Source organism: Juglans regia, chromosome 11 (assembly GCF_001411555.2).
Source record: "Juglans regia cultivar Chandler chromosome 11, Walnut 2.0, whole genome shotgun sequence".
Lineage (NCBI taxonomy): Eukaryota > Viridiplantae > Streptophyta > Magnoliopsida > Fagales > Juglandaceae > Juglans > Juglans regia.
Window position 1 is genome coordinate 15,783,811 of NC_049911.1, and position 20,081 is coordinate 15,803,891.

A 20,081-nucleotide genomic window follows, 5' to 3' on the forward strand; every position below is an offset into this window, starting at 1 on the left:
TGAGACAAGAATGTCATTATGGTAACTCTATAAGATAAAAAGAATATCGTGATAATCCCATGAGATAAGAATATCATTATGGTCACCCCATAAGACAAGAATGTCATTATGGTATCCCATGAGACAAGAACATCGTGGTAATCCCATGAGATAAGAATATCATTATGGTAACCCCATAAGACAAGAATATCATTATGGTAACCCCATGAGACAAGGACATCGTGGTAACTCCATGAGACAAGAATGCATTTCAAGTTCACGTTTATGCATTTCAAGTTCATGTTCATGCTATGTTCAAGTTCATGTTCATGATATGTTTCAAGTTCACATCCATGCAATGTTCAAGTTCATGTTCAGTCTTGTTTCAAGTTCACGTTCCTGATATGTTTCAAGTTCACGTTCATGCTATATTTCAAGTTCACGTTCATGATATGTTTCAAGTTCACGTTCATGCTATATTTCAAGTTCATGTTAATGTTATGTTCAAGTTCACGTTCATGATATGTTCCAAGTTCACGTTCATCCTATGTTCAAGTTCATGTTCATGTTATGTTTTAAGTTCACGTTCATGCTATATTCAAGTTCATGTCATGTCATGTTTCAAGTTCAAGTTCATATTATTCAGGTCAAGATTCAAGTCATGTCAGTTTATGTCATGTTACACGTCAAGTTATTTTATGCTTGCTTATGACTTTGATTATGCATTCATGCATGTACTGCGATGCATGCATCATTAACCTGTGTGGAAGTTCTCTGTTAACTTGCTAAGATTTGTATTCATATCTCACCGTGGTAGTCTCAACTATCATTCTCCCTGAATGGTAGGAGATGTGTCAAGTCGAGGAGAGGGAGCAAGGCATGGCCGACTAGAGGAAGTTGATTAGGCGACGGCGACACGACGTGGAGCTTGTGGCCTCCTTAGTTAAATTTTTGGATAGTATTATGGCATTGTTGGTCGAGTTATGTGAGTTACTCGACAAACTAGCCAAGCAGTTATTATTCTGATGTTGTAATTATGGAGTTCAGTCTCCCATGTTTTGAGATTACAATCTTCTTAGACATTACTGTAATCATGGATGTTTATCCATTTCTGTATGTATGGATCATGTTTTAAGTAATTGGGGATATTATTAGTTTGGTGCATAATATTGCTCAAAGAAAAAAAAATTATCAACTGCGAATATTACATACTATTAGATGTATGTTAAGAACATTACATCTTTATCTGTCATGAACGGGGATAGATAACCTTGTGTTGCATGTCTTGACGCTTCAAATGTTCGTTTGATCCCTAGCAGAATCTGGGAGCGTCACATCTTGTCTTCACTTGGGGGTTCAAACACAACTTCTCACTTACGACAATCTATTTTAGCATAGTGTTTGAATAGTCAGTCCATCACCAAGATTAGGTCAAACAAATCAGGAATTAACACTTCAACCCGTCGAGGTAATAGCTGAGGTTACAAATGACAAATCTAAGCAAACGTTGCAGACACAAAGGACTACGACGCACCCGAATTGAACAGCGCACAAGTCGTGAACCTTAATAGGTTGACATTTCCTAATAAAAATGTAATGGGATACTATTAATTATACTATTTCTAACATTCATGCTATCAACTAAAGCACCTACACTATATGAAAAATACTAGTGATGACGCCAACTTCCTCAGCCTCTGATGTGTCACCATTGATATCACCTGGGTTATAGCATACACTCAAGCTGGGATATGGGGCCTTGTGTGACGCCCGCAAATTCCGCTTGGGATCGGACGGACATTTGAAGTGTCGAGACATGCAACACAAGGTTACCTGCCCCCGTTCATGACATATAAGATGCAATATTCCTAACATGCATCTAGCATTATGCAATATTTGCAGCGGATAATTTTTCTTTTTAGCAATACTATGCACCAAACCGAAATATCCCAAATACTTAAAACATACTTCATACATAATGACATACTAAACAACTGAGATCACAATATTAATCCATATGGTTGTGATCAAAAGAGTGATGGAGATTGAACTCTACGAATACAAGTAGTAATCTGAGGTAACTACTGTATTAACACCTACATCGCATCGTCGCTTAGTCGACCATTTCCAGTTGGTCGATTCCCGATTCTCCTTCAGATCCTGTAACAAAATCTACCATTCGGGGGGAATGGTAGTTGGGACTACCATAGTGAGATTTGATTACAAATCTCAGCAAGTTAACAGAAAACTTCCACACAGGTTAATGATGCATGCATGGCAGTAAAAGTATGAATGCATAATCAAATCGTAATCATAGCATAACTTGACATACAACATAACATAACTGGCATAACTTAAACTGAAACTGAAGCTTAGCATGAACGTGACTTGAAACATAACATGGACTTGAAACATAACATGAACGTGAACATGCATAATTTGAACTTGAACTTGAGCATGACATAACATAAATGTGAATTTGGAACATAACGTAAACGTGAACATAACATAACATGAACTTGGAACATATTCTTGTCTCATGGGATTACCATGATTGCGTGAACGTAAACTTGAATATAACATAACCTGAAACATGACTTGAACTTTGAATCTTATTCAATAGACTTAATCATTAACATGACCATATGGGTGCTACACAGGTCCCCTTGAGCCGTGTGTCCCTGCCGATTACCGCATCACATCACAGGTTTCTATACCAGCTGTGAGTGCGTTAATACGTACTCCACAGTTGTTGTGGCCCCACGTATTCTACATGTCACAATTGCTATGTCTCACGTAGTGTATGCTCCACAGTTGTTGTGGCCCCATACTTCATGCTCCACAGTTGTTGTGGCCCCATGACTTATCTGTTTGTGCCACACTTGCTGTGGACACACATAACATAATGTGTGGCACCATCGGCATTAGTGCCTGGCGCGCTCCGGTGACCAGCTAATTAGGCCCCATTCGCAACCTGTTGACTGTACTTCGTCAACCCAGGGAATTTCACACCTATTTAGACACTCCAGCGTGAACAAAGGAGTTCCACTAGGATATTACCTCATCCTAGCGCTTAGGGTCGTGATTGACATGAATGACTTAACTGGCAGACATGACATTTCGTAACGTGACGTAACATGAACGTGACATAAAAGACAGAAATCTTGACGTAACATAACGCGACATGAACGTAGGACGACAGACATGACATACTTCGAGACATAAATGTAACAGAGAACATTTCATAACATGTCATACATGTAACATGCAACATTTCGTAACATGGCATACCATATAACATACAACATTTCTTAACGTGGCGTAACATGTGACAATGAATATTACATGACAAGAAATACATGTAACAGATGGCATACTTAACTTAACATGACATAATTGCAATGTATAGCATGTATAGCAATACGTGACAGAATATCTTGTGTAACAGATGAATAATTCATGACAGAATAAATTCTGTGTAACAGATAAATATGTAATGACTTGGCATGGCACATATGATAACATGCATACATACAATTTAGTTCCCTTACTTATCACACATACACATTAAATTGATAGTAAGTTAAAAGCTAACTTACCTCGATCTTCGCGCTTCAAGACAAAACTCAAGTGCGATCACGGGAAACTGAAAGTAGTGATTTCTAAAAATTAGAACTTAATCACTAACAATTAGGAATATGGAAAATATCAACTTAGAGTAAAATTACCATTTTACTCTCTACATGTGGGAAAATGACTATTTTACCCCTAACTTAAGGATTTTGCATCATAACTTCAAAAATCACCAAAATTTACATACCTTATGTAAATTTTGTCCTAAACTCAAATATCAATTCATAAAAATTTAAAACTAAACACAACCATCAAAACTCTATATGGCCGAAACTTACAAAGGCTATTTCCTTTGCTTTTTTGTTGTAATTCTTTCAAATCTCAAAACTCATGATTAAACCAAAATTTTTCTTCTACTACACTCATAACATATTCTTAAGAATAATAATGTTTTGAATCATGAACAAAAGTCATCAAAATCACTAAAACCATACTTGAACTTTTTGGTTTCTCTTCTAAGTTCCAAACAGAATTTTGTTTCTAACTTGTTTTGATCAACCTCTTGATCCATGACTTATAAAGAAGTGATCTTCAAACCAAAACATCACATGGTTCAAAAAGGTGTCCTAAAACAGATCCAAGCTTCAAACTCAAGATCACATGGGTAACATCAACCAAAACATAAATTTAGCCAAGAACATCATCACTTTGGCCTAACCGAATATCTCCTTCCATAAAATTTCATATGTTCGAAACTAACATCAAATATCTTCAAAATAACATTCTAACATGTATATAAGATGCTTAGGATCTTCCAATAAAATATCAAAGCCATTGGAATAAGATTAAACCATAAAAGATTTAAACTTTCTCAAAACAGAAACTGTTTTTCCTCTTCCAGTTTCTAAGTTTCTAGACCTAAGAAAATATTTCACCAAAACTTTAATCATGCAACAAATCCTCAACCAATAATCATATACACATGTTAACAGTACTCCATAAAAATTTCGGACCAAGATCTATTCATTAGCTTGGTCAAAAACTCCAAAATATAACACACTCTCCAGTTTATCGCCCAGAATGACCTTTCTGGAGTCTAAACAACTTTTTACCAGTCAAATAATCTCCAAATGGAACAAATAAGATATCCACGTAAACTAGACTCCAAAAGAAACAACTTTCATGAAGGAAACGTTGCGAGGAAACACCTACAAAAGCTTCGAAACAGGCATTCAAAAGAGGTACGAAAAACTGTCCGAGAGTGTCTTTTGTGTTCTATGAAGGAAAAGTGTAAAGGAGAGTTGCTTTTTCGTGGGAAGTGGACTGAAGAGCCTCTTAAACAAGTTATGGGAAGTGATATGACTGAAGGAATGGTTGAGTGTTGGCCTTTTCTTCTCATAAAAATCAGACCAAGATCTTTTCTCAAGGTGGAGTGTGAGAGTGAAAGAGTGAGGTGGCCCTTTTGCTTTGTCTTTCAAGAACCTTCTAGGCTCTTCTTGTACAGATCTGGCCAGCCAAGTGGGGGTATAAAACTTAGCCATGAAGCAATCCTATGGTGACCAAATTCGTGGGCCTTAAAGGGCCTAAACCGAATGGGCCTAAAATTTGGGGTTTAAAGAGGGTTTGGGTTGCTATCAAGCCCAAATCCAATATCACTTGGCCCAATCAATTTTTCAAGGTTAACAAGGTTGGATAATGATGTTCCAACACAAATTTGAAGGATTAATAGCATGTGGAAGTGATTTAATCAAGTGATTAAACACAATGCTAGAAATCGGATTAGAAAATGTTTAGAGGCCAACTTTAGGGTTTTGGGGAAACCGTTTAGGGTTTCGATTTCAACCAAGCTTTTGGGCTTTCGATTGGATTCCCACCATTTAGAATTTCACTAGGATTGAAAACCTCTTTGATCTGGCACAAATTGGTTGAGCAGATGAAACAAAGTTTTGCTTAAGAGACATGATCTCACACCTTCATTCCTTCAAATCCAACAAACGTTCCTTATGGTGCCAAGTGTCTAAAATTATTCACTAAGTGTGGCTAAGATCTTGCCAAGTGTCCAAATAAAACTTCTCTAATCCAATTTGGACATTCCACACTGTGATTTCGAAACACTGCAATCGGTGCGCTTACCGAGGTTACTATTCACTTCAAAAAAGTGAATCATAAACTTAGTACTAAAAATTCCTAAATATTCATATTAACTTATAGTGAAAATCTTTTACCGAAATTTAACCTCGAAGTATCCCTAAAAATAATTTCACAATTTCCAACAGACGTTTTGTCCGGAATTATGAAAATAAGATATTGTGCCATAAAATCCTAAATAATCCACTGAGTGTAATGGCGTAGACCATAATGCATTCTGACACTTCTAACCACCTCAAATAAATAAAACTCATATTTCTAGCAGCATAGTGAGTGATAACACTGACTATGTTGACAGACTAAAACCTATGCAATAGATCGATTCGTAAAAACTTATGGGATTTTCACGAGATTCCTAAAGTCAATAGAAATTTCGCCAATGAATTTCTAGCGGGCTGTTACACCTTGGCTTGTTATCACCAGCTCCACTACCTTGTGCGATGTTGGGACAATCTCTAATCAAATGTACAGGCTTCCCGCATTGAAAACAGACTCCATATCCGTGGCAACATTCTACGGGATGACGCTTTCCACACTTTGGGTATGACGGCGTCTTCCCTCCCATCACTATTCCCTTGCCTTTAGTTGGGCTGGGAAAAGACATTTTCTTCTCGACACTACCGCTTGTAGAAAACGACATGGTCCTCTTGCCCTTGGAATTGATCTAGATCGCCAAACCTCTCTACTCAGCTTCCGCTATCGTGGCCACATTTACCAACTCTTAGTAAGTCTCTATTATGTGGCAAGCTACTTAAATACAGATCCTAGGCTGAAGCCTTGCTTGAACCTTATGTGCCTACATCCTCCGAGTAGAGATCATGTGTGGTGCGAACCTTCCTAGTGCCATAAACTTGGCAGCATATTGTTCCAAAGTCGAACTACCCTGAGTCAAAGATGCGAACTCTAGCACCTTTAGCTGTTTGATAGAATCTGGGAAGAATCTGTTGTCAAACTCTTCCTTGAATCTTTCCCATGTCAGTGTAGCGAGACTTCCTAGTTCCCCAACTAGAAGCTGCCTTTGGGTATCCCACCATAGTCCTATTTCTCCTTGCAAAAGATACCCAGCATACAGTACCTTCTGGTCTTTAGTGCATCCACAGATCTTGTATGTCCTTTCAAGATCAATAATCCACTTCTCAACTCTCAGCAGTCCTTCATTACTAGAAAAATTTGGGTAACGGTGGTTCAGGAACTTCTCATATGGACAACCCTTAACTTCGTGGCTGGGTATGTGCACTTGCTGCTGTTGTTGATGTCTAATCCTCCATCCATCAGGGGATTCTGATTCTCCTGATTGATGTTTCCATCATGGTTCCAAGGTATTCTACTGTGAGTCATGTGTCACTTCCTGAAACACACAAGTACATGTATTACAACCACGTACTATCTCTTATACTTCAAGAAATTCAAGCCTAATGAAGACTAAAATTTCAAGCCTAATATTTGGTGCATTTCCTAAGGATGTGGATTTATAACCTAGAGACATTTTGCTCTGATACCATCTTATGACTCCACCAGATTTCACTTGGGATCGGACGAACATCTGAAACATCGAGACATCCAATACAAGATTACCTGCCCCCGATCATGCCAGATAAATATGCAATATTTCTAACATGCATCTAACAGTATGCAATATTTGCAGCGGATAATTTCTTTTTGAGCAATACTATGCACCAAACTAATAATATCTCAAATACTTAAAACATGATCCATACATAAGGAAATGATAAACATCCATGATTACAATACATGTCTCAGAAGACTGTAATCTCAAAACATGGCAGATCGATCTCCATAATTACATCATAAAACAATAATAGCTACTGGCAAGTTCGTCGAGTAACTAGTGTAACTCGACCAACGATGATATAACACTGTCCAAAAATCTAACTAAGGAGGCCACAAGCTCTGTGTTGCATCGGCGCCACCTAATCAACCTCCTCTAATAGGCCAGGCTCCATTCCCTCTGCTTGACCTGACACATCTCTTACCATTCAGGGGGATGGCAGTTGAGACTACCACGGTGAAATTTGAATACAAATCTCTACAAGTTAACAAAGAACTTCTACACAGGTTAATGATGCATGCATGATAGTAAAGGCATGAATGCATAATTAAAGTCATAAGCAAGCATAAAATAACTTGACGTGTAACATGGCATAAACTGACATGACTTGAACTTGAGCATAGACTGAACTGAAACTAAACATGACATGAACTTAATTAAGACTTGATTTGACATGACATGAACTTGATCTGAATAACATGAACTTGAACTGAAACATGAACTGAACGTGATTGTGAAAGACATGAACTTGGAATCTTGTTCAATAAGCTTGATAAATAAAAGTGACCATGTGGGTGCTACACGGGTCCCCTTGAGCCATGTGTCTCTACTGATTACTGCATCATAACACATGTATCTACACCAGTTATGAGTGCGTTAAGATACGTGCCAGTTCACAAGTATCTGCACTTGTTGTGGACACACGTATCTATCCATCCTTTACTTGAAATGTTGTTTCTAAGATACAAAAACTGTACTCTAGACGAAACGTGACATTAAATGAAAAGGCAGAAGTCCTAACATTATGTAACATGACATGAACGTGAGACGAAAGACATGACGTACTATGAGACAAAACATTTTGTTGCATGCCATAACATGTAAAAGACAACATTTTGTAAAATTATATAACATGTAACATACAACATTTCGTAATATGGCATAACATATAACATAAAATATTACGTAACATGACATACGTGTAATAGATAGCATTACATAACATGATATACTTGTAACATATAAAAATACGTGACAAAATAAATTGTGTAATAGATAATCATGAAGTAACATGGCATAGTATGACATATATGATAACATACATACAAAGACTGAAGTTCCATTACCCATCACACATACACAATAATCTGATAGCAGGACTGTTCATCCGGGCTGGATTTTTTCAGGACCGGTCTGGAACCCAAGAAACCGGATAGGATTGCAAAACTAGGGTACACCCGGTCCAAGTACCTGGGTTTTTTTATTTTATTTTTTTCAGTTTGAATGTTTTGATTCATGGGTTTTCTTTGTATCCCATATTTCACAAATTGTAGGCAGAGTCTATGTGAAATTAAGTCTGTCTAGTATGCACCATATCAGTTCCAATAATATATATATATATATATATATTAATAACAATTGAATTTATCATATGTGTAACTTCCACTTGATATTTATAAATTTTTTTATTCATGTGCCCACACATAATTTTGTAGGTTATGGTATTTTTTTGGAGTATAAAATTATAAACAACAAAACAAATTAAACAAAATATAAAATGGGCAAACCAGTTTTCCTAGGAAGCTGCTTTGATGGTGGACAAAGTTAATTTATTGATTTTCGTGAGTTTGCACCATTTTATATATACTAATTATTTAAACTTCCTTTTCCAAATACTTTCTGCAATTAAATTATTAAATATATATACCTCTATTGTTTATAAATAATAATTAATCGATGTTTTCTACAACTTATATGTGAGTAATAAGATTTGAATCTTAGCTACACCAATCTGATCTACGTTTCTTGCCAAAGCATTGTGATGGTTCAGTCCCTTCTCGTACAAAATTATGATTGTAACGGAAAGGAAAAAAAAAAACACAAAACTCGAAATCCAGATTTTACAAAACTCAAATTCATTCAGGTTCTGGCCCAAGTTTGACCCTGGCTAACCCGCCCGAGTTTTGGTCCGGGTTTGAAACCCGGGTTCCAATAAACAATCCTATCTGATAGTAAGTTAAAGCTGACTTAAAGTGATCGTCGCGCTTTACGAGATAAAACACGAAATACGAGAAACTATAAGTAGAAGTTCTAAATATTAGAAATTTAATTACTAACAATTAGAAACATGAAGAAATGCTAACTTAGAGTAAAATTACCACTTTACCCCTAACTTAACGATTTCACATCCTAACTCCAAAAATTACCAAAATTTACATTCTTCATGTAAATTTTGTCCTAAACTCAAATATCAACTTAGAAAAAAAAATTAAACCAAACACAACTATGAGAAAAACCATAGGGCCGAAACTATTAAAGGCCATTTCTCTTTTATTTTTGTTGCAATTTTATCCAACTCCAAAACTCATGATCAAATTGAAATATTGCAGAAAAGATCATGATATCCTAATTTTAAAAACATGCTTAAAACATCCAACTAGATTATACTTCACATAATCACAAAACTTTTTAGCAAAAAGATCCAAATCTTTTAACTAAAATACAACTCTTGAATTTCAAGGTTTGACCTATTTCAAAAACATTTCAAGAACTCCAAAAAATCCAAAACTTTCTTCTAACATGTTCATAACACATTCTTAAGAACTAGCATGATTTGAGTTAATACATAAAAGTCACCAAAAATTACAAAATCGCACATGAAGCACTCGGCTCCTACCCTTAGCCAAAAATAGAATTTTTTTTCCCAACTAACTTTGATCAAACATTTGATCCAAGGCATTCTATGGTGAGATCTTCAAACCAAAACATCACATGGTTTAAAAATGTGTCCTAAAGTAGATCCAAGCATTAAACGTGAAATTACATGGTTAAAAACAATTCAAAACATGGATCTAACTAAAAACATAAAACTTTTTACCCAACCGTATAATCTCTTGCATAAAAATTCACATATTTGAAATCAACGCCAAAAATCTTCAAACTAATATCCTAATATGGTCTCGTTTGTTTTCATATATGAGATGAGTTCATATTAAAGTTAAAAAGTTGAATAAAATATTGTTAAAATATATTTTTTAATATTATTTTTGTTTTGGGATTTGAAAAGTTGAATTGTTTATTTTATTTTGTGTAGGGATTTGAGAAAGTTGTAATGATAAGATGAGAGGTTTTCAAAGTTTTGAGTTTTAGTCTTGAAAGTAAACCAAGCCATAGATAAAAGGCTTATGATCATCAAATAAAAATATCAAAACCATTGGAGTAAGATTAAACCACGAAAGACTCAGACTTTCTTAAAATAGAAACTATTTTTCCTCTTCCAGCTTCTAAGTTTCTAGATGTGAGAAAATTTTTCATCAAAAGCTTTAATCATGCAATTACTCTCCAACAAACATTTATATATACATGTTAACAACACTCCATAAAATTCTCGGACTAATATTTGTCCATTAGCTTGGTCAAAAACTCTAAAATACAACACACTATCCAGATTATCGCTTAGAATGACCTTTTTGAGGTTAAAATAACTTTTTACTAATCAAATGACCGTGAAATGAAACAAACAAGATACCCACGGAAACTAGACTCAAAAGAATAAAAACTTTCATAAAGGAATCATTGTGAGAAGATACTTACAAAAGTTCAAAAAATGGCACGCAATTTTATCACCAAGTATGGCTAAGATCTTGCCAAATGTCCAAATAAAACTTTTCTAACCTAATTTAGACATTTCACACTGTGATTCTGAAAACACAGCACTAGATGCTACTATTGAGGTTACTATTCACTTCGGGAAAGTGAAAAATAAACCTTGCACTGAAAAATCTTAAATATACATATTAAACTAATTGTGTAATTCACTTATCGAAATTCAACTTCGTAGTGCCTCAAAATAACTAGAATGCATTTTCGAATAAGCATTATGTTCGAAAACTGAAAATAGAATTATTGCACCACAAAATCTTAAATAATCAACTGAGTCTAATGGCGCAGACCATATCATATTCTGACACTTTTAACTATCTCAAATAAATAAAATCGTGCTTCTAGCACCATAGTGAGTGGCAATACTATAGGCCTCTTCGTGATTGGTCAATTTGTGAAAACTCCATAAGTTTTCACAAGATTCCTAAAACGTAAAGAAATTTTACCACTGAATATCTAGCAGACTGTTACACAAGTATGCATCTAGGCAGGGTTTTTTCCCGACCTGGTCTGAAACCCAGATAACCGAGTTCCTCCAGGCCGGTACCCGCATAGAAAAACTTGGGTACACCCGGTTTTTTTTCGGTTTGAATGTTTTGATGTTTATTTTTTTATTCCTTTTTAGCAACTAAATTGACAAAAAATCAAAAGAAAAATACATATTATGTCCAATGAATCATCTATTTTATGATTTATTTTTATTCTCTTCTCCACATGGCTTTTTATTCGTGGTCAAAGAACATGTAGACTTGGATTTAAAAAATTAAATAAATAGAGTTTGAATGCTGCATCAATATTTTTTTCATGAAAATATATTCATAACATGTAAGCTTTGATTTAAAAAAAAAAAAAAAAGGGAAACCCAAGTTCCTGGTTTTTAAAAACCGGTTTCAATTTTGGTTCTGGCACGGGTTTGACCCGGGCTAACCTATTCCAAGTTTCGGCCCGGTTTTGAAATCCGGGTTCCGGTCTTAGTATACCCACGTTCCTGTGCCAGAACCCGGATGAACAATATTAAATATGCAATAGTCACCAATAATTACTTCACAAAGTAGATAGAAGCGGAGGCGCTAGCGAAGATTAAGGCCAGCAACGGAATAAAATCCCTTTGGAAGTATCTCAAATGTTGCTTCGTCATACCACGAGCTATAGTCTCAACAATTTGATCGCGGCCGGTACAGAGACTGGTGTACAGAGCTGCAAATCAAAGTCTAGTATTCTTTGGCAGCCATCCTCGTGCTAATGGACATATGGAAGTGTCAAAGAAAACTGCGTCCCACATAGTAAAACTCAATCATTCATTTATTATTCTTAAATTGATAAAATATGAGACTTTTAAAAGATATCTAGTAGAGCCAACTAGTCAAGTTGACCCGAACACGATAAAGCACTCGACTTGATTACAACGTGAACTTGGAGTCGAGCTTAGGTGATTTTTCTACAAATCGAGTTAAGTTCGAGTTGAATTTAGAAAATATGGATCAGAAACTTGCAAATTTCATCTATATTTTACAGTTTCTTTTTTTAAGTTATAAGAATGAGAACTACAACTTGAATAAAAAACAATGATCATGAATTAGTAACAGAGAAAACCAAGGCCTTATTGTTTTTCAGTTTTTTAAAGAGCTCTAATCATGCTGGTCTCTTTCTTCAATAAGGATGACAAGATTTCTATCGTTATTGGAACCGGTTTTTTGAAAATTTAGTGTCATGGTACATAATTTCAATCGAGCTTTGCTACACAACCTCCACCACACTCCACACTCCACACTTTTTTAAATTTTTTAAATTTTTAATATTTTTTTAAATTTTTTTTTTGAGTTTATTCTTTTTAAATTATTTTAAATTTTTTATTCATTATTTATATAATAAATATCTAATAAAAGAAAAAAATAATAAAAATTAAAAATAATGTGGAGTGTGGAGGTTGTATGAATAGTAGGAGGTTGAGTAGATTTTTTGATTTCAATAACTGTCATTATAATCAATCTTTGATAAAGTCAAAACTCACAATTTGTCAAACATGCTCATCCAATTAAATCAGATGACTGCTAAAAACATGCATCACATGATACCTAACGTTACTCCCAGTGTCACCATCATATCCATCATAACCACACAAGCCTTCCCTACACTTGCTAGCTTTTAATAACACCATAACATTTCTATACGTGAAATTTCATCTGACTTTTTAGACAGAAAGATGGCGACAGGCAAACCCTGACTTTAAAGTTGGATTGAGTGGTTCACTGGGCATAGTTGGTAGAGATTTCTGGTTATTCATGGTTGTGGAGATTTTGGTTCTCAATGGTTGGTTTGATCATTGATGTAAGAGTTTTTTTGGATACAGAAACTATCGTCTCGTCTCAACTTATTATTACAATTTTTTAAAATTTTTATTCAAAATATAATAAACAATTCAACTTTTTACAATCTCAAAACAATAATAATATTAAAAAAATAATATTTTAATAATATTTTATTCAATTCATCTAAAATCATCTTATCTCATCACATATCTCACTATCCAAACGAGCCTTAAATCTTAACGGAATAATCTGAAACTTCTAGTATGAAACATGGCCATGGAGTTGGAAGATTGTATATAGAGCTTAGAGCTTTCCCTTTTTCCATTCGATATACTTTGTGCATTAGAAGAGAGCGAGAGAGACAATGTGAAGTGAGGCACGCAGAAACGAGAAGCTAGACAATTGCACTACAGCAAACCAAGAAACAGGCACTCGAATTTGAGGATAACCCGGCAACAAGCCATGAAACGTCCATGGAAATATCTGTAGATCACCGTATAATGAAAACTCATTGGCGGACATATTTTTCCTTTACAAGTTTTGGCATTTCTCAATTAGTGGAATCGAATCAACACATTTTGATAACGTATATTCCGGAACAGTTGTGCATACTAATCAGACCGCCTAACGGGGCTTTGGTGGGGGGAAAGAAAAGAAACACGAAAGTAACAGGAAATACTTGATATCAATTGCAAATTAAAACGCCAAGGACAAGCTTTGAAAAACAGAGCATTCATTTATGTACTCTCTTTTGCCCTGATCTCAATCCCTTGGACAATTAGACCACCCTTCCAGTGACCATTCAACTCCATAACATTCATTTCCAACTCCCCATTTTCTTCTCCATTGAAGAACTCACCCAACCCGATCTCCAACCAGCCATCACCTCTCTCCTTTGGACACTGGGCATCGTCGATTTCTTGGGGCCGTGGTGCTGGAAACCCCAAAAAGCGGGCACGGTTAAAAATGCCAATTCCCCGCCTTCGCACAATCGGGCTTCGTCCTCTTTCTGTATCCAAATAGACCGTCCGCTTATGAAACTCGGCTCCAACAAGTCCAACAGCAACCTCAACAGGTTGATAATTGAATCCATATGAATCTGTAGTTGTCTTGAACACAAGGTAAGTTGCATATAATGTGGCTGGGGATAGCATACAAGTACTGATCATGCCGCGGATTTCCAGCCAACACACGCTGATTAGCTCAGCCACCTCTGGGAACCTGTTTGTGCATGCAGATGAAATCAGAAAAAACCACAGAAATCGTTGAGAATATCAGGGAAAAAGAAAGGGGTGATGAGAGAGACCTGGCGTCAGGTAAAGAAGTCCATTTCCAATACCTAGGAGTATCAATCCAGACAATCACGAGCTCCTTTGGGGATAGCATGAAACATTTCTTCCCACTCCTTTTCTCCAAGAAAAAGCTCTGAGTTAAACAGCAATTACACAATCAGATTGGTAATTATAACACAAAAAGGTTATGTCCAAAAGGAGTTTCATTTACTGAAACATCTATTCATAGCGGCTGCTTCCATGCTGATAAGCCTATATACATACAACACGGTACCAACTGCTCCCATTAAGCAAAGCATTCACGCATAGCATTCACCGTACATTAGCAAAGACTCAAATCACATGACAAATTACTGTTAGCTCGGTAGGCCAAACTAAATGGAGGTGTTTTAAACTTTTCTGTGATGGGAAGAGTATACTATCAATCCTTCAACAACGGTTCTTATACACTTTGCAATCATAACCATCAGAAGTGAGATATTTCACCCTCCAATTACCCAAAGGTTAGTTGTAATATGCATGCAGTAATATGCATGCAATGTGCTAATTTTGGACAGAAAGAGTAAAACGCCTATTGGAAAGTGTGCTCTGCTTTATGGACGATGATATAACAAAAATAAACCAGAAGAAGACGAAAAATACCCAATTTGCAATGAGGAAAAATTGATTATAATCATATTTTATAATTTTATAATAAAATCCAAGTAGTCGCTAGATGATGATTTTCAACGATTGTACGCCATAATTTGTAGCTTCAAATGCAGTCTCGAAAAGCGGCCACGCAAAATTTAAAGTTCACAGATGAAGAATACAAAACGTTTTACCTTAACAAATCGAAACAATTCACAAAAATATGAAATACGCTTATAAATCTAAATAAAATAACCATCTGACAACATATCGACGATATCTATAGAGAAGAAACTTTAGATTTAAAACGATAAGAAACTAGGTTGCGCTGGGGGCAGTGTAATCATATACCTTTTTGCCGTCGTCGATGAGGAGAGGGTGGTCGCAGAGGCGGAGATATAGCTCTTTCTTGGAAGAGAAAAGCAGTGAAGAAGAATCTGCAGAGCTGGAGATTATACTCTGGCACTCGGATGGGAGGAACCGGTCCCAGACGGCGTCAGAATCGGCGGCCGACCTGAAAGTGGTGGAAACGCATGACGATCGGCAGGCATCCGGAGGACTGGTGAACGACAGCACGTTGGCTACGCAACCTTCGGGTAAAACGTCTAACAAGCCCACCGCCTCAGTCTCTGCTGTTGCCATCTCGATCAGAATCCAAAACCAAAATGGCTGTAGAGTCCGGATTCTCTGTTCCCTATGTCTCTCTATTGGCGTTATGCATATATAGAGAGAGAGGGAGGGAGGAGAGCGCGCAGATGGAAACGAGGGAAACTTAGCAGTTAAGGGTTCGGAACCATTGGATCGGGATAGTTCGAAGAATCCTAGCCATAAAGTAGATAGTATCTACTATCTTCGCTGTTTTTTTTTGGTTAATTAATACGTGGTCCACGAGCTCGAAGGATGGAGGCCACGTGACATTAGGATGCCAAATCGCTCGCGCACCTCTTCTTTGTTTTCATTTATTTAATTAACATACATAATATTGATTGAAATTGGATAAGAATAATGATAAAAAAAAAAGTTACAACTAGTTTATAGTTTATCGTTTTTCATTGGTTAAAAAGTAATAGATTAAGAGAATTCCTTAAAGCTGATCTGGTTAAAGATCGTCATATATCAGCATGCTAATAGTTTTTAGATACTTAGGCCTTCCACCACAGTTAGTGTGAACCAGCACTACATGGGATTATCAACCCAACGGCAAAAGAGACACAACCCCCCTCTCCTTTGCAGCCCCTTCCCTTGAACGGTGCTGCACGAAACCAACTCCGTCGTCACCACAGCCAGACAATGCCATCGCACCCACCAAGTTTTGTCGCCCACTCACAGTATTTCTCAAACGAGATTACAATTTCCACATCTTTGTTCTCCTAGTGATTCTGCAAATGGGTTATTAAGCCACGCCAAGTCACCGTCGAGTCCCTGTCCAGACACCCCTTCCCTGATTTTCAACTTGTAGTTATAGATGAAGATCCGGTGGTCGAGAGTGACACCACCAACGCATCCACATTTTGTTGCAACCCTGTAGCGTGATGAACTCCATCCAGAATTAATGGACCAAGTTTCTCTGCCATTTTTGTTTCAATAAATACAATGGGTTTTGGTTTCAGGCTAAATCTCAAGTGGAGTTTTCCGATTCGGTCTCATTCCACCTCCAATTCACCTTTTAGTTCCAAAATGACCAACTCATTGCCATCCTCATTAATAGTTGAGGAATTATGGCTGAGAGAGGGGAACTGGATTTTTTCACGAAAGAGTAGAGCAGATAGAAAAGCGAAGCATGCAACATGCAGTTGAGTCATGAAGCAGATCTAAAAGCTTTTCAGCAAGAGTGATTGGACTCTGAGCAAATCTATGGGAAAACTTATCTGAGTGACAAAGTTGCAAAGAAAAGCGAAAGAGGGATGAATAGAGAGAGATGCTTGACTTACGACGTGCGGTGTATATTTGAGATTTCGCCTGGGTTTGTTTCAAAATTTTTGCATTTGGGTTTGTTAAAAAATGTTGATATTTTTTTGTCATTCTCTGTATCTTTGCATTTGGGTTTGTTTGCCCGACTAGTGTAAATCTGTTTTGGGTAAATCAATTTTTTCCTATGACATCTATCTCTCGTCCCTCATGACTTGGATTCTGAAAACCAGCTTTCTCAAGATTCCAAATGGTGTAAATCAATTGAACTCAGACTAATAAGAACATGATTTTAGCATATCACAATCACATCTCAATTTAATTATCTAGGTGGGTTGGGTGTTTATCAAAACATGAGAGACAGTTCCAAAAGAAGTCATGGACAATGGACTCGTGGGGTGGAATTGGCTTGGGTGAGTGAACGACAAAGATGGTGGGCAATACTTGGCGTCGTAATAGTGGTAGTGGATTGGTGGAGGTCGATGCTGGCGGTGGAAGTCTGGTCGGCGTGAAACAACAGTCGGTGTGAATTGAAACATGAAGCTTCTCCTTAGTTCCAACCTTTTTTTCTCTTTGCCTTTTTCTATCACATGTGAACGAGTGTAGGGTGACTTTGGTCTAATTTCTGAAGTGGCATGATGTTAGTGGAAGGTTGTTATTAACTGAAAATTGGCCCGACCGCTTAGAAGCGGCTTTGATAAATCAACCAACTAGTAATGGCGCAAGTAAATAAATGTTAAAAATAGTTGTCCAACAACACATGTTGCAAAACTTATTATAAATTCCACCGAGTAAGTGATGTTTGGATAGTGAGATGAGATAAGATAGTTTTAGATGAAAGTTGAATAAAATATTATTAGAATATTATTTTTTAATGTTATTATTTTAAAATTTGAAAAAGTTGAATTGTTTATTATATTTTATGTAAAAATTTAAAAAAATTGTAATGATGTGATTATATGAGATGAGATACTTTCACTATCCAAATGGGTCTAAATCTTTTATAATTGCGTAGAATGAGAAAATTCTTGCAATCTATTTCACAAACATGAGTTAGTATAGAAAAAAAATCATTTTTTTCTCCTTTGAATGTAGGATTAGCAAGGCAAGAAGAATGTGTGGGAGATCATATCATTAAAAATTAGGATTTTCATACATAAATAATTTTAATAATATGACATTCAAATATAGGATAAGAATAGTATATCGTTTGTACTATGAAACTATTTAACAATTTTCCAAATATGAATATGATTAAAAAAAATATTCTCCAATTGTGTTGGGTGATTTTCTTTCCTCCACTTATTTCCTTGAGAATCAGTTTTTAAAAGTTTCTATCGTATTAATCAACTCAAACTATTACAACATTTTAAGAGTATAGTTTGAAATTTAGATTAAGAATGAAATTGTAAGTTCTAATATTTAAGAGTATCATCATTGACTTGGCCAAATGCATCTTCAAAATTTAGCTAATATCACATGAATTTTCATTTGTCTATTTCATTTAAATTCAATCTCCACATTGAATTATTCATTTACTCTCTATATAATAATAAAATATTATTAATTTAATAATTTTTATTAAATTTATTTTTATCACATTTTGTAGTTCTACCAATTAAATGTTAATAATAATTATATTCTAATTAAATTAATAATTAATATTAAATAATGTATTTGTTTTTATCATATTTTATATTTAATAATAATAAATAGAACCAAATTTCTTAATTACAAAAAATATCTACATATTTAGTAAGAGGAATGAAAAATAAATATTATAGTGTTTTGCTAACTTACTGTACACCCACATATTTGGTCAATTGCTATAGTTAATGTCTAAATTTATATAGACGTGACTAATTTAATGTGAGAATGTTTTAAATATCTTGTCAGCTAAATTTAGTTAAAGTTGAATTTTAGCCAAGCTATTGAGAAAGGTTGCTGTTAGCTGAATTTGGTAAGGAAAGTTGGTAAGAACGGCTTTCATATTGAAATTGCGAATTACTTTGGGGGACCTAGAAGACTTGCATTTACACCTTTAATTAGTTTCGGACTTTCTGCATATATTATAATAAAAAAGTTTTATTTATATGTTGGTGTGGATCACACATCTAGTTTTATTTATATGTCGATGTGGGTCACATATTTATTTGAATAATAAAAATATTTCATCTCATCTCATCTTATTATTATAATTTTATTAAAATTTTACATTAAATATAATAAATAATTTAATTTTTTTAATTATCAAAATAATAATATTTTATTCAATTCTTAATTTTTATTTTATTTCAATTAATTATTTAAATTGTAGACAAAATTTTGTAATTTAATATTTATTTATTAAAAAATTAATTACCATGTGGCGGCCATTTTTGTCACGTGGCAGGCTAGTCTTGTCAGCTGGACCCAAATCAAATGGTCTGAGTGGAGGGCTGGCCGAACCCCTAGTCTAAAAAATTTATTTATTATATTTTTTTCTCATTCCACGATCACTCTGATCTCCTGATGAACCGACAAGGAGTACTGGAATTTACAAAATCTTTTTGCATTTTCTTGAGCTTTCCTTGCATCCAAACCCATCGCATCCCAATACCCTCAAACATAAATTCTACTCGGAAATCCACTTAGCTTTAAAGCTACTCATTTCCTTCAAAAGGGTGGTAAGAATATTCTAAGCTCTAGAATCTCATTTGTTCATGACTTTTGCTTTAAGCCATAAGCTTTCTAGAAAACTAGCATATATATTAAAATTGACGATGAAAATGGAGAAGGAAACTAATATAT

The 20,081-nt window shown here is 35.4% G+C and overlaps 1 protein-coding gene across 1 annotated transcript; it reads right to left on the bottom strand.

Annotated features, from left to right (window-relative positions):
* Nucleotides 1-13,869: 13,869 nt before the first annotated feature.
* Nucleotides 13,870-16,175, bottom strand: LOC108995791 (putative F-box protein PP2-B12). Its single transcript, XM_018971421.2, has 3 exons — nt 15,735-16,175; nt 14,768-14,886; nt 13,870-14,682 (listed from the first exon to the last, which is right to left on the bottom strand). The coding sequence occupies exons 1-3, from the start codon at nt 16,023-16,025 to the stop codon at nt 14,199-14,201; spliced, it is 894 nt and encodes a 297-aa protein (XP_018826966.1). The 5' UTR covers nt 16,026-16,175; the 3' UTR covers nt 13,870-14,198.
* Between the last annotated feature and the right edge of the window lie 3,906 nt (nt 16,176-20,081).